Source organism: Syngnathus floridae, chromosome 6, assembly GCF_059516105.1.
Source record: "Syngnathus floridae isolate MCC-2025c chromosome 6, RoL_Sflo_1.0, whole genome shotgun sequence".
In the NCBI taxonomy this organism is placed as follows: Eukaryota; Metazoa; Chordata; class Actinopteri; order Syngnathiformes; family Syngnathidae; genus Syngnathus; species Syngnathus floridae.
The window spans coordinates 10,000,411-10,022,604 of record NC_142418.1 but is presented as its reverse complement, the minus strand read 5'-3'; the positions used below and the strand labels follow the sequence as shown (position 1 = coordinate 10,022,604).

Below are 22,194 nucleotides of genomic sequence, written 5' to 3'. Positions count from 1 at the left end.
TGAGTCTGTAGCGATGGAGAAGTGCACAAAGAGTAGAGTAGATTAAATAGATGGAGGCAACATGTTGACGCACTGGTCAGCATGTCCGTCTCACAGTTCAGAGGGTGCGGGTTAGATTCCACCTTTGACCCTCCCTGTCTGGAGTTTTCATGTTCTCCCCGTGCCTGCGTGGGTTTTCTCCGGACACCCCGGTTTCCTCCCACAGATTTTATTTTTTGAATGTGAGCCAATATGATTTTAAGAGATGATCATCGTGTCTCACATGAAAACAATAAGATCCTAGCGTGTTTGAGGACATATTCCCTCGCACATTCAACGGAGGAAATCCTGCTTTGCATTGCAGCAAGCAGTCCAATAGACACGCCGCTTGACTTTTGTTTGCATGGGGTGAAGGGTACAGAGGTTTCTCCTCCTTGTTCCCTCTTCAAATCCGTGAAGATGCAAAAAAAAGAGAAAAAAAAAAGCCTCGACCCGCCCCCTTTTCATTCCCATGGATCATGTTACTAGAGGCTCCTCGACATCTGCTGCACCCGCTAACAACAGTGCGCGCTCCCGCGTCTCGAACCCGCGCCTCCGGCACCTTCTGCCCTCTTCACAGGACCACTGAGCTCTATTTTGTGTGTGTGCGAGAGATCATGTGGCGCCCCTGTGCATGTGCCCTACACGTTTCCCGGCTTTAGCTCTCCTTGCTGACGGAAGACGCGCCTCCATCCAGTAGTCTGGTGCGCCTGACCGAACCTGAGGCCGGTGCCCTGGAACGGAACACCAAGTGCTGCTGGCTGCAGGTTTTGCCGGTTTGCGTCCTCTGTTTGCCCCGCTGGTGGACAACTAAAGACGGATGCGCGCAGCAGAGGTGTCTGATGTTTGAAAAGGCTGTCGATAGTGTTTTTTTAATTTAATTTCTGAGAGCATGGAGTCTGCGGAGAAGGAGTGTGGCGCGTTGGGTGGTTTGTTCCAGGCTATCGTCAACGACATGAAGGTAAAATACACATTTAAATAGTCAGCAATCTTGTTGCTGCACAGTTGGTGATCAGAAATAATTTTACTGCCTTTGTGTCTTTACTCGCCCCCCTCCTCCACTTCTGTATTGCAAACAGCCCTGCAGGACAAAGTGGGAGATGAAACATGTTTTCCTTTATGTTATTTGCATAATATTCCTTGTATGATAGTTAAAAAAAAATCTGCACGTACTTTTGAACAGTACGACAGGCTCCACGTGATTTTATTATGTTTTTAAATTATTATTATTATTATTATTATTATTATTATTATTATTATTATTATTATTATTATTATTATTAAATGTATGGGATTTCATTGTATATTACAGGCAAGTAACATTTGATTTTTTTAATTGAACATTTTGATAATATTAAATATATTTTACCCATACCAAAGATCTCATACTCTGTAGTTGAGTAAACAAACTTGCCTGGCTATTTTATGAAGTATAGCCATTCCTCGCTACAGAACAGCAATCATGGTGCATTTATTTATGTTTATTGAAAGGATAACTTCCACCACGAGTGGAAATGTAATGAGTTTACAATAGGATTCCACAACAGTAATAGCAAATATATGTAATAACCCATTATTACAATTAAAATAATTTTGTGCCCTAATAACAATGTTCTTGTGGCTGACTCTAGTCCTTTGTAGTCCCAGTTTGTACATTTTTACCAGATTAAAATCTCAGATTAAAATTAAATTGGAAGAACGCTTTTAATGTAACAACCCTCCCAAAAAAAAGCAGCTTGGAATATTATATAATGTGCTTTCTAGTGTATTTGATTTGAGGATTTGATGTGGCATTTTTTTTTTTGGAATACCCAAACGCTAAAGTGAAATAGCTGGGAAAGAAGCAAATGTTTTTATCCCATTATGCACGACCCAGATTCAAGCATGTGTTTGTTGTGTAGTGGGGGAGGAGGGTTCAAGTGAAGGAAGTTGAACCCGGGTGGTCCTTGGTTGTTCACGACAACAGATGGAAAGTGCGAACACGTTCATTAGGCCTGAGAGACGGCCCTCCAAAAAGTGTTTCTGTAGCTTGTCTTACTTTATGTTTACAAGAGCTTTGCAAGTACGTCAAGCATCTTATTGATCACTCGCTGGCAGGGGGCCATACTGCTGTACTGGCTGACTATTTATGGACCCTCTGTCAAAGTCCAGCCAAATTAGCTCTCAGCAACTGGCAGACTCTGGTTTAGTTTCAGGCATTTCCTTTTGTGTTGAGCGCATGGAGAGACAGGCAAAGTAAAAAAGTATTGAAAAGCAGTTGAATGAAGCTGAAGCCCTGAGTCAGCACTGTCCGTGTCCACTGTCCTAGACAGAGATCTGACCTCATTCCTGACGCCTGGCTGGTCAACACAAGCCTGCCAGACCAGCTTTGCCCCCGGGGGCTGCACAGACCCACAGTTTCCTGTGGTGATCTCAATTGTGTACATAAGACTGATTAATGTTACTGTCTACAGTAGTGTGTGCTCCAACAGGAAAAGCATACACAAAATATAAGTCACTGAGCACATGGGCAAATTGTCTTGATTTTAGCCACATTTGCTAAAATGACAAAAATGATTGATCAACAAAAGATTTGAAGCACCAGAAAAAGTGATTTCATGTGAGGGAATTCACTCTCACACTAACACATTAGGTCAAAGCAAATCGGTTTTGATTTTGATTCATTCGGAAATAATATGAATAGGAATATTCGGTCACCATCATAAAAATAAATATTTAATGATACAGTTGAGGCAATCTTTTAAGTAATGCTTTGCAAAGCTCTTCAAGTGGAAGGATTGCTGGAGGCGGGTTGACCGCTATACTTTAAAGCTTCTAAATTGTGTACTGTTTTATTTCCTTTTTCAATTTTTGATTTATTTTCTTATTGTCAACACATTGTGGCTTTTTGCCATCTTGTAGCGAGCAGCCAGGACAGACCGCTTTTCTCAACATCTATTGTCACAACTTCCATTCATCCATCCATTTTCTATATCGCTTGACATCATTAAAGATGCAGGCAGGCTGAGATATATGCTGACAATTTGTTCAGCGGACACAACATTAGGCATATTGGAGCGTTCCAGTCCAGCACAAGTGTTATGTAAACCAATCTGACTTCATATTTAGATGGGTTGGTGAGTTTCCGTAAAGTTTCTTGCAAACTTCCATTGGAATTGAAGATGACAAATTCGGGAAATATCCCAAAATTCTTTTTTTCATTTTTGCACAATGGAGCCTATCACCACTATCCCCAGAGTTAAAAAAAAAGGTAGTTTTATGTATTTCTCCACAAACCAGGAGCCTGTTAACTCTTAAAACAGATGGGCAAACAAACACAAATGTGGCCCAAAACAAATGTGTTCGTTTGTAACACTTCAGCTCTGGCGGACGTCTTGAGCTGCACTGATGCCTCTCTTGTGATCTTTAAAGGCAGAATATTTAATGTTTTGGCTCCCATCAGATGTTGTAGTCTGTCAGTAAAAAGTGAATCTTTGGGTCTTGGCTTCCCCCTTCCCTCAGGGGTATCCGGCCTTGAATGTGTTTCATGTTTGGCTTCTGTTCTTCTAGCTCAAGGCAATGACTGATTAACTTGGGCTAAATCCACTGCAGATTTCTTTAAAGACTTGCATGGGAGCACATAATGATAGAAGCGTTCATGTGAATCTGACTTACAGAATAGAACATCCATTTAAAGACCAGCTCACAGCAATTAAAAAAAAACACAACAGGATATTGAAGTTCCTCCACTGACCCGTTTCTTGCCTCAGGATAGGAAGTCATTGCAGTTTACACTGTCACAGCCATATTTGAATCTAGACTTCATCCCCTGTGAAACTGAGCAGCCATAGTCAAGTGGAAACAGATTAGATGATGTTTAAGAATAATACAGTATGTTTGACTCATTTCATTTTCTTGTTCTGTCTCTTCTTAGAGCTCGTACCCAGTGTGGGAAGACTTTAGTGCCAAGGCTACAAAACTGCATTCTCAACTCAGGTGAGGAGCACTTTTATCAGAGGCTTGACCTTACTGAATACTTATTGTGATTTGCTATATTATCATATAATATCAACATATTTTAGGACAACAATTCTGGCAGCTGTGGCCTTTTTAGATGCTTTTCAGAAAGTGGCGGACATGGCTACCAACTCAAGAGGTAAGGTTTTCTTTTTTAATTAACTCGTTGATGTGTAATAGTGTAAACTGTGACTATATAACTAACATAACAGGATTTATTGATTATTGGAAATCACATCCAAATGTAAATGTTTATTGATTCAGTGATTATTAGTGGTTGTCTATCCCTAGTGGTCACTTTGCATGCATATCACGTGAAACACAGGCCACAGAGGCAAATGTCATTTGGAATTGTATCAGTGCTTTCAACCTTTCATGGCCATTTTGATTCTTCTCTCAATGCTAAACCCGTGCTTTGCTACCATACTGCTGACTGGGATAAACAGTGCCAGTCTGAGCTTTGAAGTCGAGAAAAATGTTCTCTCAGGAAAGTGATCAGAGGTCGGCAAGTTTCTGAGCGTGGGATTGCATGATCCTGAAAGCTCTTGTTTCAGAGGTAGCAAAATCTGCAATAACTTTTGGCACCAGGGCAAATACCATGCACTCTGATTTTCACTGTAAATCGCTGTGACCTTTGTTAGAAATAACTCAAATCGATATACCAAGTCCCAGATAGTCAGACATAACAAAACTTTAATACAAGCAAACAAGCAACAGTCGTATCTTGTTATTATTTGCAGGCTAGCACTGTTTATTAAAGTGTTCCCAATCAGAAATCGGGTCCATTTATGTGCCTGACATATACTGTTTTTTTATTGGCTCAGGGGGCAATTATGAATAAATCCTATGAATTGGGCATATGTCCATGCAAATGAGATGTGACCAGGAAGAATTTACAAAGTTATGTTAAGTCTGCTGGATACTCATTATTATTTTTTACTGCACGCGAAGTTGTCTAATGAATCCTTAAGACAAATGACAAACTGTAATATGTTTTAGAGTACTGTGCATTTTGCCCCAATAATGTTTTTTTTATAAATAAAAACAGCCCTGATAAGCACTGTGATCACAGTTGCCTTAACGTGACCCCCAAGGCTACATCTACAATGCTCTTAAGATGTTTAAAGTTCAGGGATAGGCATGCTCAGAGAAGTGAAAATCCAAGCTTATTGTTTTTTTTGGTCTTAATGAGGTCTTCTGAGCTGCTTTGTCACCCAGCTAGCAGTAGCGGCAGCAGCAGCAGGCAGACTAGCCACAGACACAGCTGATTAACACAGATTTCTTTGGGGTTGATCATCGAGAGCAATATGTAGGTCAAAGTGTACAAGTGTGTGTGCGTGCACACACGCATTAATGAATCCGTAATAACATGCATGCGCACACACTTATATATAAGAGAAACAGCTGGTAGATGGATGCCTGATCTTTGTGTGTCCGTGCCGTGTACTTACACATTGTCATGTTTTTGTGTCTCCATTAACAGCTGAGTTTATTGTAGAGACATTAAATGTGTTTTTTCAAGTTTCCCATCGTTTGGCATTCGCCAGAAAACTGACAATAAAAGATTGTGGGACTTCAAATCCATCAGTACTGATGGATTGCCCACCTCTTTAAATTTCCTTAAGTGATTCCTAGCAATGCATCAAAATCTCTTTGGGGTTAGACAATGAAAAGTCAGAGTAAACATGTTGCACTAAATCAGGAATTGTTAATTGTGCCAAACACCCACATTATATTATAAACACCTACTAGGCCACAATGACACCACACGTTGGATTATAGACCACTACCATCCAAAGTGAGTCTATTCTGGGAGTTACCACACCCTACCATGCCTCCTGCTGTGGTGCATAACTCGCACATAGAATGTGGTTCTAGTCTGCTGGATCTTCTGCTTTTATGAATTATTATTATCCAGCAATTGTGTTTTTTCTCAGCCTCAGTTGAAGTTACACCCAAATGATTGTCTTCTGACTTCTATAGATCTGTGATCATCATATCTAGAACCTTATCAGTTTTCACTACCAGTTGATGCAACTGGCTGAGTGTGTGTGGTAGCTGAGGAAAGGGAATGTGCAGTATCTAAACATTTAACATTTTTATTTTTAGATACCAGAATCAGATTGTTGTCTCTCTAAGTCAATGTACATGACGTAGTACCAATCAGTATCTTTTCATAAACTTTAACTTCAACGTAATGTTGTTTGATACAATATTTTTATTAAACTACATCGAGCTGTATGGAAGAAAACGTAAACTTAGCAACCTCAATGATAAACTCAAGAGGAAAATATTCTTTTTTTCTGTTGTCCGTATATTTTGATGTTTTGAAGCTATGTATTTCTCCCTGTTGGATATTAGAAGTGAATTGGGTTTACCGGCTTCACTTTTCAGACTTTAGGAGTCCTTTCACCCATGACACCTTTGACCAACTAATTTAAATTAAAACAAAGATATATATATATACAACAGCCCAAAGAGGGAGAATAGTGTATCAAGAATGATTTTATGATTTCCCCCTATTAACTCGTGCAGCTTTTACTCTGAGTAATCACCTTATTTAGAGCGCTTCATAGTCTTTGGCTTCTACTGTGTGTGTTCGTGTGTGTGTGTGTGTGCACGCACGTGTGTTGATGTGTCAAACTGCCACGCTCTGTGTCCCATGTTCACCGCTTCCTCTTGCCTGCGGAGTCCATTTATGGTTTATGGTCATGGCCGTGTGTGTTTCATGAAGACTCAGACTCAGGAGGAAGTCAGATGACAGACTTTTTGGAGCCGTCACGTCGATTGATCTGTGTCTTAAGACCCATCCGAAGAACCATCACAGCTGGGTTCAATACAAGTCCAGCAACCACAGATCCGAAAATTGTCTTAAGAGAGTTTTTCCATTTTTAAAGATAAAATTGGTTCATGTTTCAATAACCATCTTTCCATGGTTAGTCTGAGATCCACTCTAGGGGATGTTATATTTTTAGGTTGGTCACCGTATTGGTTTCTGCGGTGACCATTTTTATCCTTCCGTATTAAACCGATGTGTGGTGTAAGACTTCCGCAGTGTTCAGCTGTCTGTGTTTGGTGTTTTGCTGTCGCTATGTTTAAAAACATATGTTTTTGTGGACTTTACCTCCATTTTGGACATGGCTCAATTAGAGAGAGGTCAAAGGGCAGCTTGTGGTAGACTAATGTCCCATCAGGTTATGGCATATATTCATCTTTTCAGCAAGTGGGGTGAGTCTTGTTAGGGTGGGGGTTGTGGCTGCAGTGGGATTTCTACAGCTCTTCGTATCCAGGCTCGCCATAGGCGTTTCGCTAATCCTCTTAGTCCAACTCTATAACACACAGACTCAGACTGGCCTCCTGAGCGGCCACCCCCAGATTTAACAAAATTCACACACTGGCATCTTGAGGCATTTTATGTTCAGCCTTTATTTTGACATCTGTGTGCCAGACAGTGACGGTGAAGTTCTAACAGATCCAAAATGCCCCTTTGGTTCGCTGCAACTCAGTGCTTTTACTCCCTATTCATGCACATCGAGTGGAGGCATGCTAGTAGATCAGTGTGTCAGTGAAGTAATAATCTGCTTGTACGCTGTACCTCTCTGGGCTGGCAGATGGGACGGATATCCCTACCCGCCATCTGGACAAGCCGGCATGGACGAGTTACGACCCCTGCCTGGAGTGGAGCGAGATCAGCGGATTACTGTTTTCCACACTGTCCTAAACACTGTAGCTATTTTTAATGGTCAAATAAATGAGTGTGTGCATGTGACCGAGATTGACATCCATCAAGCTTGGCATGTCATATTTGAAGCCTAGGATGAGGATGGATTGTTGTCATGTAAGCACCACAGCTGGATATCTGTAGCCACATCCTATGCCTCTTTGACTTAGTGAATAATTTGGGGGGATTTTGGATGACCGCTCGCTTAAATGGAAGAACCTTCTCTACTGTCCCATGTTTGCCAATCTAATGCAACGCCACATGTCAAGCCAAGTTGCGTTTGCCGCAGTGTGGTTTGGAATAGTAAATCCTGATAATGTAGTGGGTAGTTAGAATGCTCTGTCAGCTACAGTGTAACCTCAAAAGTTGATAGCATGTCTATGTATTTAATCAAACAGTAAGCGTGAAATGTAATGTTCCTCGATGTACTTGCCTGTTCAACTGCTGTGAGAACATTTTGTCTGATAGATTGGTCACGATTTAGAACCATCTTACATTGATGTGCCTCACAATACTATTACGAACAATACTCCAATATGCGCATTGGTGTAATTTTCTTTTGTCATAGTTTTGCATAGAACTGTGCAGTTAAATTATGGACATTTGTGTAACTCTTACAACATACTGAAAGCAAAGAGTAAGGTTGGAACAATTCTGCAAGGAATAGGCAAAAGGGCAGAATAATAGTTGAAGAGAAAATAAATCTTGAGGCTCAGCATAGCTTTCATTCTGAAGCGAGATACTCAACTAAAGACAAACAAAAGACTTGAAGGGAACACCGTGTTCAGAAAGATTTGCACATGAACTCTGGATGGAAAGTACCACAAGGATGAGAGTTCTGGAATGGACTGAAGATTGAATGAGGAAAGAAAACACGATGCATAGTGCTTCCACTGATTATGTAAGGAATATCTCAGATTTAGGTGAGGTTTTTTTGTTTTGTAACTACATTTCTTTCTTTAGTGGACTGTTGTTTGAATTCCTTTTTCTCTGCTAGAGACATGGAAAGAGGGTCTCCTATCTCACATTTACAGTAGGTCTGCCTCTGGATGAAAGATTAATGAAATGATATGAAATAATGAATAATTTGTGGCGAACCCCGCAGTTTTAATCTGTCATCAGCAGATTTTAGATCATCGTAACACAGTATTACTTGATGAACGCTAATCTGCTGATAATACAACACAATGTTACATGTGAAATACAGTCATTGTGACCATCTTGTGCAAAGATACACATTTATTTATAAAGTACACTTTGGGAAAAGATACACTATTTATAAAGTAGTTTTAAACAACAGCTTTAGAACAACAAACTGTACAAAAATAAAACAAAGCAATTACAATAAATAAGGAACAAAATCAAATAAACAAGTACAATAAAATACACAGGGACGGACAGGAAGAGAAAAACATTTAATGCCAGGTTGAAAAGCAAAGGATAAAACTGTTTTAAAATGTCATTCATTAAAACATGAATTGAAGGCTCCTCTGTAATTTGAAGTGGCAGTTGGTAATGTGAAAGGCTGATTTTCAAAGACACTTGTCATCATCAGTGTAATTAAATCTGGTCCCCACAGTATTGGGCATAATGAAAACTATTATGGATAACAATGAGTTCCCTTCTGTCACTGGTATTTTTTTATTCTTAACGATTCAGTTAAAAATCTTTCAGAGAAAGTTGCATTTGCGAAGGTGGCCCCAGGCCACAAGTGGAGAAGGTGTGGCACGCAGTACTGCTGTATGAAAAGCAGCACCTGTCAGTATTGTTTTTAGCATTGTTTGCATTTTGAGCAGCTCAACGGAGAATATGAAGCGTAACACAATTGGTGAAGCTGTCAAGAATAACAGAAAAATTATTAAACTGCTTCAAATATTCAGTTTTGTCTTCTAATACAATTATTTTATTTCCTCATTGCCATACTAGCCTGAGTAAAAAAACTGAGCCACACCTTTTGATGAAATAATTATTAGTTTGTACCTTTAGTTTTCTGTGATCCTCGGTTACCAAGAAAAACATAAAAAATGGAAGATGGAAGGATGAATCCATTTTTGCTAAACTTTATCCAGGCTCGGGCCATATATCACTCACTTGTGCTGTTCTTTTGGAGTTGTTCCACCAGGTTTGTGGTGTTTATATTCATGTTCAACAATGACTAGTATAATTACAGTATAACTAAATAGTCAATGAATCTAAATGATCTGCAGAAGGTGGGTAGTTTCAGGCCTTTCCATTTGACCCAATACTTTTGTCCATATACGTAATGTACATCTGGGTTTATTCTGTGACATAAAAAGGTCATTCAGTGTATGTTTAAACATCTGGGGATGGAGTGTGGACAATCCTGTGTGGATACGCGGCTCCTTAGATTTATTGCAGAGTATAGTACCCCCCTATTTTCAACCTCAATGAAAAACACATTTACACAAGGGGCTGACTTTATTTTTAGAAACGTTTGTCCTTTCACAGGAGGTTCCACCTACAAAATATTGCCCCCCCCCCTCTCCTTGTTCCCCCTTCTCCACATAATACTCTCCAGAACATGGTTACACCGCATAACAGCACAAGTGAAGTCTGTCTGCTTCGCAGAGCGCCTCAGGTCATGACTTGGGAGGTGGAAATTGCTGTGCGTGCTCTCTGGCCCAGACAACAATAGGATGAGTGTGCTTGACTCCTCATCTGTGCACTAAAACAATCGCTGTGGAGGTGGTTTCCTCTGCCTTCCAATAATGTTGCTGCTGTAAGAGAAGACAGATGCAAGGAAGTGACGCACAGGCTGGAGACAGTAAAAATAGCATAATTGCTCTCATTCATTTACTAAAACGATTTTGGGATTAATAGGATTTAATCGAAACGAAAACGTTTGAGTGGGTTTAGCGCAGTAAAATGTTTCCTTTTACTTGGACAGAATTCTTTTAAATAGGATGTTAATATCTTCCCAACTGTTGTACAAGTTTGAAACTGAGGGCATCCCATCTTTGTAATATCAGGATGTGAAAATGATTAACTTTAGTGTAAACTGAGTCGTAACTTCATGACAAATATATAGCAACAATGAAACTTATAACAAGTACGTGTGAATGCATCTCATGCCTGTCATTATGTAACATTCTGAACTGTCTCCAAATTTTTCAAATAATATCCAAATACTCATTTAATTCCTGCTGGACAAAATGATTGGCAGTTATGTATTACTGTATCTGCCTTTGCTCTTTGAACACATCTTGTTGAGTCAGATCCTTTTTCCAGAAGGTGTCTTTTAGAAACTGTTGACCCCTAATTCCTCCATCCAGTCATTCATCCATTCTCTCCTCACTCCAACAAAATCATTGAAACTGACAAGCCGTTTCAAATTTAGAGTCAAAGAAATTGTGTTTTTGTGATCTACGAGGAACTTGTACTTTCTGTACAAACCTCATTTATGTTAATACATATACCCACATTGAACATGTAATGTAAATAATATTTTTTAACCTTCATTCTTAGACTAATAGCTATACTGTAAATAAGATCTTTCACTTTTATTCTCAGACTTCCTTTTGTACTTTTTTAAATTTTGTATGTTTGCACGAGGAAGGGAGCAGCTATCCAAATTTCGTTGTACAACTAAGTTGTAAAATGACAATAAAGGGCCTTCTATTCTATTCTATTCTATTCTATTCTATTCTATTCTATTCTATTCTATTCTATTCTATTCTATTCTAAATAACAGCCGATATTATTTACATAAACAGGTTGTACCATTAATTATACCTGTACATGTAATGAAATCCAATCTTCAGCGATAGCTATGTTTTAGTTATTATCAATGTATTTCACAGTCAGGTTTGAATAAAAAAATATTTTTGGAGGCAGAATTTGTTATAGAGCCTTGCACTGGACTTCACAAAATGGCAGGTGAAGTACATTCATAGGGCGTTATGTGTCAAGTCTTGTCTGTGGCCTCTTTCATCCTCCCCTTTGCTCTTCTCACATCCCACCGGCTCCTTTCATCCCAACAGAGGCCTCTGTGTGTCAGCCAATTGGTGTTTGGTAGCACATTAATAGGGTGAGAGAGGCTAAATGCAGCAAGCTTGACTGTGACTTCCAGCCACAAGTCAGCCCCCCAGCCAAGGTGCCAATGTGAGGAATTGCTGTTTCTCACGGATGATGAAAATTCCTTAGCTCAGCAGCAGCCGGATAAGTGCAAATAAGACTGGGATTGTTGTGGAAGTAGACCACGGAGTGTGTTCTGTGCCTTTCCACCTTTCGACCTTTCAAGCACTTTGTGTTGATACAGTACAAGTGACCAGTTCAGACTATAGTACAGAGCTTCAATTCTTGGTTGCAGTTCCTGGTCTGCTCGCTCCAATCAGTAGTCCCAATGAAACCTAAGAGTGAGATAGTTCACCAAAGCTCCCATATTGAAGACATCAGGAATAAGACGCCGTAGCTCCTGGCTCCTTGGCAGGGGAGCCCACGATATAGCAAGCCTATTAAAAGACGCCCCTTTCCCGGAGGAATTAGGGAAGATAATCAGAACCAGAACTCAATGAATGTTTAGACCACACTTTGCTGGACCACAGTACTGCAGCTTTGCACTTTCCCACCATGTGCTTCACCCTACTCTCAGTTATATCAATAGGAATAGGAAAGCTGATGGAAATTTGAATTTTGAACCACCACCATGAACGAGCTGCTGGGTCACTATCGGATGTTTGCTGTGCTAAGATAAATGACGGAGTTGCGCAACATCTTCCCTCCACTCCAGCTTGTGTTGGACTTGCATGTGCATTCATTCGTCTTGAGCCGCAAGTGGCAAGATCTATTAAATACACCTAAATCTCGATTTTTCAACAGACTTCGATGTGTGTGGGTGACGGACGGCAAACGGACGCCTTCGGCTGCCCAACAACATGCCTGACTTAAATGAGTCTAATATATGCCTAAAAACATGCCTTTCACAAAAAAACAAGCCTTTCTATATAACACGCTTTCGGGGTTAATGCGATTCCCAAATTCTCCATCCCAAAGTCTGCATAAAATTGAGATTTAAGTGTAATAACTTTCCCAGCTCCTCTGTACAAGACATAACAGTATGTTTTAATGCAGAGAACATCTAGCAAAAGATAACTGAGTGGCTTTTTGCTTTGAAATTCTTTTAAAATTCTCAAGAGCAGTTTTCTCCTTGCTTGTGTGTGTTTGTCACATGCGAGGGAGCTGTGGGAGTGATTCATACTGTCCCACTCCATCCGGTGGGGGATAGAGGCCAGAAGGGCTCTTGAATAGGCCAGGAAGCCTCTGGACGTCCCCAGGATGTAGCTGTCAGTTGATCCTCCTCCGGGAGGGAAAGGAAGAGAGGAGATGAGTTGAGAAGAATATGGGGGAAAAAAGGGAAGGGGAATGAATGCACAGGTGGGGGTGCGGCATGAACGTGGGGGTCGGGTGCTCATGGCTTGGGAGTGACTTTGCAAATGTTAGTTAAAGAGATAAGAATCCACATTAGCTATGCTCTGTCGTGTGATGAGCTATTTCACAGATGTGCATGCCTTGTAATGTTAGAGTGAAATGTATGACCTGAATCCATGTGCCTTGTGTCTGCTTTCCTTCACGTTAAATTCCGCATTCCGAAGAGGTCACCAATTAAGAAATTTTGCAAAAGCAATACCACATCATAACACATATGCACACAATACAATACATCAGCTTTCCCCAAAACTCCCCAAATATTTTGCTTCCTTTTTCACCATACTTGAAACCAGACTCATTAAGATATAGTAAAGTGGTGTGAACATTATATGTATCCTTTCAAAAAAAATTATACACTATATAAATCTATAGTATTTATATATATACATACTTTGGATCCACTTTAAAATAATTATCAAACAGCTATTTTTTAATAATTCAGTGAGGACAATGTAAGTTCCATATGTTAACACAAACACATAATTTTAGTATTTAATACTTGATGCATCTGTATGACATTTCAACTCCAACAATCATGCAACACAGATATTTCAGGCAATGACCAAGAATCACTGAAGTGCAGTCGACAGCATCTTTGAATTCAGGATCGAAAATGGATATCAATCGAGAGCACAACGTGCCTCCTTTGAGTTTACGGCCTGATTTTGCAGGGAGGTTTCGAGTCAGTTTCTGTCCCTCCACCCTGCATGAATGGTGTTTAGGAAACAGAGAGAACAGGAAAGGCAGAGCAACCAAGGAAGAATGGAGGGATATCCCCTTACGTTCCCTCCTTTTTCCTCCGGGATAGAAGGGCTTGAAAACTTTGGGACGGATAGGGGGTTGGTTAATTGCCCCACCTGTCCATACAGAGCCATGAACATCTGTATGGGGAACCTGTCCGCACACACACATTCAAGAACAAGCATGCCTTGTACGTGTGGTGAGAGACCGTAAGATTAGCAATGTGTGGCCCAGATTACAAGAGGATCAATGCTGGCACATACTGCACAGACCTGTGAACCATCAGTGAGACACTGGCCCGTCTGAGCTTTAGGGCTTAAGACTCCATTTAATTACACTTCTGTAGAGAGGAAAAGTACAGTAAGAAATTCTCACAAGCTGTCATTTGCACTGTGCGGATCACATCTGCAATCTTAGTATGTCAAGGGACAATGTATATTTCATCAGAAAGGCGATATCGCTTTTCTTTGTGGACAGTGTCATATTTACTTTCACCACATAAATGTGACATTTATGGTCTCTGGTTTTACAATCGCTACCTTGTGGCCGCAGGAGAAAGGCATCTTGTTAAGGGAAAACAGCCCTGACTTGCATTATATCACATCTTTTGAAAATGCATTCCCCATGTGTCATGCTGTATATCATCAACAATTTGTCGAAAGATGAAGATCAATCTGCTGTTTGTTACTGCCATTATTTTATGAGTAACAACTCTCAGTAAGAACCCTCAGGATGAATAAATTATGTTGTGGGATGATGGTCCTCCTCCAATTTCCACCCATCCATTCTCTGTCCTGCTTGTTTATATAAAAATAAGCAGTGAACCTGTTGTAAAATCATTGGGCACATTTCAAAGATAATGTCATTCTTGATTTTCAAATTCAAATAAAAACCAAAGAAAAAGTCTTAGATTTTAGACGTCTGAAGTTTTATGGGACTTATAATGCATCTTTGCATTTTTTTTAACTGTATTTCTTTTTTAATTTCTTTTGAAGGTGCCACCAGGGATATTGGCTCTGCTTTGACCAGGATGTGCATGCGACACCGCAGCATTGAGGCCAAATTACGCCACTTTACTAAGTACGTCCTGATTGTTGTTTGTCTTCCTTCTCCTTGAGGGGGATTGGATTAGATAGATTCCATTCCATCTCGTTTGGCCTTCATTTCTCCCTGAATGTTTTCCATAAGACAGATAAAGCAATTTACAACACGTCCTTCAATTTTTGAGTGTCATCTTATCATTATAGTTCTCTAATGGAAGGCCTGGTCACGCCACTTCAGGACAGAATAGAAGAATGGAAGAAGACTGCCAATCAGCTGGACAAGGACCATGCCAAAGGTGATTAACATGTCAGGGTTAGGGTTACGTAAAATAAGAACTACTGCATATTAGACATTCATGGATTATCATTGTGTATGACTCTCCTGCTCAACAGAATACAAGCGGTCTCGCCAAGAAATCAAACGAAAGTCATTAGATACCATCAAACTTCAGAAAAAGGCAAGAAAAGGTGAGAATCTCTTGAGCTGAGTTTGACTGCCGGCTCGCGTGATTGAATCGAGATGAACTAGCACCATCTTGGGTTTGATGCAAGTGTTACAACAGAAAGCAAGCCTATGGAGAAAAAGTGCCATGTTTTCAGTCTGCTTTCAAGCTTTGCTCTACTTTTCATCTTCCTATGAGTAAACTAGCTCTTCTAATAATGGTTGGAGAATAACTCATTTATATCAGTCTTTCTGCAACATTGGTGCAACTTTTTCTAAGACAATGTATCCTGATTTACTGCTAACATTCCTTGTTTTTCTCTCCCCCTCTGCCTTACCTCCACCCCCAATCCAACCCTCTTTGATTTTTTTTTCTGGATATATCGCCCCCGACTTTAGAACTTCTCGGTATGTCTGCTGCTATTAATTTATAACCAGTGCATGTGGTAGTTGTTCAAAACATTGCAACAATTATAACATTGCCAGTCAGAGAAAATGTGTAACGTTTATGTTAAGCACAAACTTCAAAAACACTATTGATAACATCTAATGCAAAAGGTAAAAGTCAGGGCACTATTTGACAATATTAGTACTTTGACTTTGACTGAGGGCCGGTGAGAGACTGTGGGTGAGCCGAATTTAGATCCCGGGCCACACTTTGCCTATCTAATAAAACCTGGACTACGTAAATCTGTCTAACAATGAACAGAGAGGTTCACAAATAATACAGGCACTTGATGTCAAATATATTGACACTGCCATCAATAAATCTTAGGTAAGACAAATTATATTAGTGTGATGTCAACAACAATTTGATAATCACTCACAAGCTCTATAATTTATTTTTGAGGGAATCTTTGTGTTCAGATGCATGAAACTGGCAAAGTCTGCTGTAAATCCAACTGTTGGCATTTCCCTCGCCTACATCACATCCTTCTTTCATTCTTCATTGCCTCTGTTCATCTATCATAGTGTCATAGTAAGATGTACTGTGAAGTGTGCCCTTGATTAACAATTTTCTAATGGAATCCATTCTAGGGTTTTGGAGTCATCACCAGTAGCTCTGCATCAAGTCATTATCTCTGACATGCTTCATCGTCCTCCCATTGCCATTTACATGAACCCATCAAATATATAAACAGTTTCTCATTATGTTTTCTAATCATTTCTCATTTTTGCCTCGCCCCTTCTTTGCTGCACTGTTGACACGCTTATCTCCCCTCTCCACAATTTCCCATCTTGTTCTGTTCCTCCTTTTCTCTTGCCTCTTTACTCAACCTCTCTTCATCTGTCTCTATGCACATGGCTTAACCCATCCCAGGGCGAGGAAACCTGCGCCCACAGCTTGACAGCGCCATGCAGGATGTCAGCGACCTCTACTTGCTGATGGAAGAGACGGAGAAGCAGGCTGTGCGCAGAGCACTTTTGGAAGAGAGAGGGCGCTACTGTGCCTTCATTAACTTGCTGCAGCCTGTCGTGGTGAGGAACCAGAAGCAACACTTAGCTTTTCTGCACACAAAAAAAAAGCACATTAATTCATGAATTGCTTGCTATCTTTAAATTTGTTTTGGGAGGGTGTAATATAAGCTCTATTTTTCTGTTGCAGAATATTGAGATTGCCATGTTGGGTGAGACGACACACTTACAAGCCATCGTTGATGACCTTACATTGCTAACTGAAGACCCACACAAACTTCCTGCAGCCAGTGAGCAGGTATAAAAAATCTAATCATATAATTATTCACACTTAGTTTGTCATCTGACATTGTTGGAGTGATGTTTAGTTCTGTAAGACCAACAGTGCTGTGCTTTTCCACTGACAGTAATTTTTCAAAATTACCTGTAAGGCAAACATTAACTAATTAAAAAGCTGCTTATAAATGACTGGTAGATCACAACACAAACTCTATGGCCACAATATTTTTCAATATTTCATTACCAGTGGTACCTTATTTACGCAAGAGTCAGCCAATACGACATAAGTGCATCATTCTTCTAGTTTTTTTTTTCAGGTGGATTTCTTTACCCTCCAGTTGTCAGAACCATATTGCTGTGTGTGTTACCACAGGTGATCCGGGACCTCAAAGGTTCTGACTTTACCTGGTCCTATCAAACACCTCCCTCCTCCCCCAGCAGTGTCAGCTCCAGGAAGAGCAGCATGTGCAGGTAAAATCTAAGGACACACCCGCATGTCCATCAACTTTAGAGCTCCTGAGCAAATAGCAAATTCTCTCCACCAGAACATGAGGACATTCCTACATGTAATTCTCATCTTGTCACATCTTGCCACTCATACTGCTTTGTCCCTGTAGTAAAAAAAACACAAATTGATTCAACAAAGCCATGTTGGCCTTACTTGACCGTGGTGCACCATAAACCTTTTTTTGCACCATGATTCAATCTCAAATAGGATAACATTTTATCAGATTGTTCTCATTACTTGAATGAGAAATGTTGTGTTTTGTGGTTATGGGAAGGGTACAGGGTACAGAATTGCGTCCTTTGATGAGTTTGATGTCGAACAGCAAGAAAGCCCTGACCTGATCAAAATATCTTTGTGATGAACTAGAAAAAATGTTCTGAATGCCTGTGACCTTTTGGGTGAACAGAAAACAATTTCCACAGAGTTTAGGGGGCAACTCCGTTATGTGAACATTGGTTTTCGGTTCCGAGATTAATAATGATCAGGAGTTCCAAAGTGTGAGCACTTCAGAAGTGCACTAATCACACGTTGAACATGTGTTGAAAGAAATGTCAAACGTTATTTTTCAAAGCAAATTATTTTCTTGCGTTTCTTGTCAAACATTCCGTCAACAGTCTCCTCCAGATGCCCTCAGCAGGGGCCCATCGACTCAGCAGCGTCTCCTCTCATGACTCAGGATTTGTCTCCCAGGATGCCAACACCCACTCTAAGCCTCCTTCTCCCATGCCCTCTGACATCACCAGCCAGGTAGCAGTAATTCCATCATTTCACACTTGCGGTCTTGACAGTCTGTGATGAGCGCATCGGGTTTGCATTTGGACAAAAAGTTCTCTGAGCTCTTAGACGCAATGCTTGGTTGTGAATGTGGTAACGTTATTTGTGTCGCAGTCGTCCCCTTAAGTTATTCGTTCTCTCAGTGGTGGGAATAGATTGCAGCAAGTTGCTATAGGAAGAGATGCAAATGTCTTTTCTGAATAAATGATCTTACAGCTACTGTATTTGGTCTGTAGATGCTTTCCGGGTATCAAATGCGTCCCTTCCCCTGAAACTCATCAGCAGTCCCCTCCAACTTGTCCTTTTTTGCTCTCATCTCCAACAACGTTGTCTCTCGCTCTCAATTTTCATCTCCCCCCCACTGTTCCTGTTCCACGTACCTTCCCAGAAATCAACAAGCTCGGCCTCCTCTGAGGCTTCAGAAACCTGCCAGTCTGTCAGCGAGTGCAACTCCCCCACTGCGGTTAGTAGTGCATGCGAGTCGCCAATCAGCCTAAATAAAACACCTTAATAACCCAGTCACAAATAATACATACAGTGCAGTCACTGTTAGTTTGATTTTAAAGAGGTCTATAGGAGGGCTCAATGCAATTGGACCATTTGAGCACTCTGACTCAGACTTGTGTGTTATTCTGCAGTTTGGCTCATGCTCATCCTTCGGCACCTTCCGCCCTGCTTTCTCTCACACTGGCACCATCAGGCCTCTGTCTGTCATACTTCCTGCGTCCCCCACATCTAACCACTCCCCTGGATCCAACACCCATTCACCCACATCAAAGATTCCTAGCTGGAAGGTTTGTTTTCATTTGCACTTTTACTTTGGGGTTCTTTCGCTTTCGACTTGGTTCCTTCTTTGCTACTTGTGTTGCACATGTTTAGGTTAACCTTCTGTTGCTCCATCAGGTTCAGTTTTCTCATCTTTGTCATTATAAAGATGTGGTAAACTGAGGTGGCTTGCTCATTTAACAACAACTGGCGCAGCACTCACTGTTGTCTGGCCATATCTACCTCGGCATCTAACTGATTCATGAGCCAAATCAGAAGCTTTCATCAATATCTGTGACATGGTACGTGCTTGCTGGGTGTCTTATTGTTGCATGTGCTGCTCCAGGAATGGGCCAAATCAAACCAGTGTGAGCCGTCATTGGTCAGCACTTTGCAGCGAAGGAGAGAGTCTCTTGATAAAATAAGAGACACGGAAGCTCCGCCCAGTCCAAAGGGGTATCCTGGGATCCAAGGAGAGGATGCACACCGAGCAAGAATTGGCCCAGGAATGATAACAGCTAAGGTAAGAAACCTTGTAGAATACACACACACACACACACAAACACACGCACACACATTGAGTGGAGGCCATGATCAATAGTTCACTCTAAAATCAATAGGGGAGAACAAGAAAATAATGATCATCATAAAAGTGGATATAGTTTGATCATGATCTACAAAGTAGAATATGTTCAGATTAGTCTGCATTCAAAGAAACTTAAAATAATAAATAACCACAGGAGATTGGAACTTGAATAGAAGATTTTTTATTTTAAATCTACAATATTAGTTAATAGATTTGTGTCAGTGTTTAGTCAAGTACTGGTAAATTTTGCTCTTTGTAATACATTTCAAAGTAGCAATATTTCCTAATCTATAAAATCTAAAAATGGTATTAAATGAAAAATTTAGTTTGCTGTAAACCGAGGTTTTTTTTTTATCTTTTGTGTGATACATTGCTGCTAGATGCCAAAAGCATGTCAACAAAAACAGGAGCCCATGATGGCTAAATATAAAGCTGTACATTTGTATGTTTTGGGGATTTGCTTGTGCAGCATGGGGAGCCTTTGTCACCAGCAGCTACTACTCTGGCAATGGTACTGACCAGAGGCCTAAGCATGGAACAGCAGAAAAGCAGCAGAGACTCACTGCAATATTCCAGTGGCTACAGCACACAGACCAACACCCCCTCGTGCTCTGAGGACACAATCCCCTCACAAGGTAAAACTTCACTCACAGTCACTTATGTCACACACGACTCACAAAAAATGAGATAGGGATATTAGAGATTTGGCTTTTGAGTGAAATTTCAATTTTTAGTGCTTTATGTCCAATTTGCTGTTTTCTAACAAGCAGCTGAAGAGTAAAATCCCCAACGTGACGTGAATCTTTGGTGTCTTTAAATTTTTACACCATGACTCATTGATCGACACTACCTCACCACTACAAGGCTTTAAACAGGATGGAATTCCGATGGGAGTGACCATTAGAGTGTTACAGAGTGTCATTGGTTTGTTGTAACAAAGAGACAAGAAGAGTCACTTGCAGAAAAATATGGAAGTGGATGACGTCCCTAGAAAGATATTGGTTGATTCATGCCTTCATAGTTCACCCTGACATTTACCCCAAACCCTAAAATCGCAAACGTTTTGTGACTCATGAGTTACCGTCTTCCCTAGGTTCCGATTATGAGTGCTACTCTCTTAATGGGGATGCTGACACTGAGGCACAAACAGAGTTTGACAAGTCTTCCACCATCCCGCGCCACAGTAACATCGCCCAAAGCTACCGCCGCATGATTCAAACCAAAAGGCCCGCCAGCACAGCAGGCCTTCCCGCAGGAAAGAGCCTGCAGGGTGCTTCCAACGGTGCCGGGGTTGGCTCTGGAACAGCGACTATTCGGCGGACACCATCCTCCAAGACTGGGGTGAGACGCACACCTTCCACATCTGGCCCCATTCCAATACGACCTCCCATTGTGCCAGTGAAAACCCCCACTGTGCCTGACTCGACGGGGTACGCCATCCCATCCCAGCATGGCGCAAGGAGTGAGGAGATACTCTACGCAGATGATCCATATGCAAGTGAATACATGAGGTTTTCTCCTCAGCAAAGGAGCCTCTCTGATAAAGTGTGGGCTTGTGAAAGTGCAGACAGGACTTCTTACACCCAACAGGCCCAAGGCATGGCCACCCATAATGCTGAGGAGGACTCAATGCTGGCCGCCAATCGCCATAGTCTGGTGGAGAAGATAGGAGAGCTGGCGGCCAGCGCTCATGCTCTCGGCGAGGGTCAGTTCCCCTTTCCCAGCTCGTCATTAGCGGATTCAAATCAGTGTGAACTCCAGGAACCATCCTCTGAGGCCCAAGGAGGCGTGGACATGTTGGTTACTATACGTCGGGGTGTTAAACTGCGCAAGACAGTCACTGATGATAGGTCAGCCCCAAAGATCCTGCGGTAGCTAAAGAGTTATTCAGAAGAAACACAACAGCACTCATGTAATACACAAATTAAGGCAAAAAATACGGGGGGTGAAATATGCAAGTGAGGATCATTTACAATGACTGACTCTTCATCATCAATCATTTCATGTCATGTGCGTGTTACGTACATATAAAAAGTAGTCGCTATATTTTTGTTTGATTTGTTATTTGACTCTGCTCCCCCCTTTCCCTCTTCCCCTTTTTTCCCCTCATGCTTCGTTTATCACAAATCTTTACTGAAGCATGAAAGCTCTGTGTCTCTGTTTCCTCTTGCTTTTATGATTAATCTAAAATTCTTTTCTTCTGCAACAATGCACCCGTCATTGGAAAGTGATGGTTGAAGGGCTCTGTGAGCCTCTCCGTGTGTCGTGTTTCCCATCTTTACTGTACAAGCACCAATATTACTGTTATGTTTCATAAGCTGAGCAGCAGCTGTGTGATTCATGTATGGTAGGAGCAATATGACAGTGTTTTTATCGCTGTACTGTACTGTCAATATATTCTGCTATTAAACAAGCCTTTTGCTGTTAACTGCGTTATTGTCTTTCATGCAAAATGCA

The 22,194-nt window shown here is 41.0% G+C and overlaps 1 protein-coding gene across 3 annotated transcripts; it reads left to right on the top strand.

The window, feature by feature from the left end:
- The first annotated feature begins 493 nt into the window (after positions 1 to 493).
- mtss1la (MTSS I-BAR domain containing 2a) lies at positions 494 to 22,165 on the top strand. 3 transcript variants are annotated; one of them, XM_088379600.1, is made up of 15 exons: positions 494 to 979; positions 3,932 to 3,993; positions 4,080 to 4,153; positions 14,920 to 15,004; positions 15,172 to 15,263; positions 15,361 to 15,435; positions 16,731 to 16,888; positions 17,016 to 17,123; positions 17,478 to 17,575; positions 18,227 to 18,359; positions 18,775 to 18,849; positions 19,025 to 19,180; positions 19,498 to 19,674; positions 20,207 to 20,372; positions 20,831 to 22,165. In XM_088379600.1, the coding sequence occupies exons 1-15, from the start codon at positions 911 to 913 to the stop codon at positions 21,610 to 21,612; spliced, it is 2,310 nt and encodes a 769-aa protein (XP_088235726.1). In that variant the 5' UTR covers positions 494 to 910; the 3' UTR covers positions 21,613 to 22,165. The 3 variants fall into 3 exon arrangements, with proteins under 3 accessions (XP_088235726.1, XP_088235728.1, XP_088235727.1); XM_088379601.1 differs by lacking the exon at positions 19,025 to 19,180 and having other exon boundaries at positions 495 to 979; XM_088379602.1 differs by lacking the exons at positions 18,775 to 18,849; positions 19,025 to 19,180.
- Positions 22,166 to 22,194: the final 29 nt, after the last annotated feature.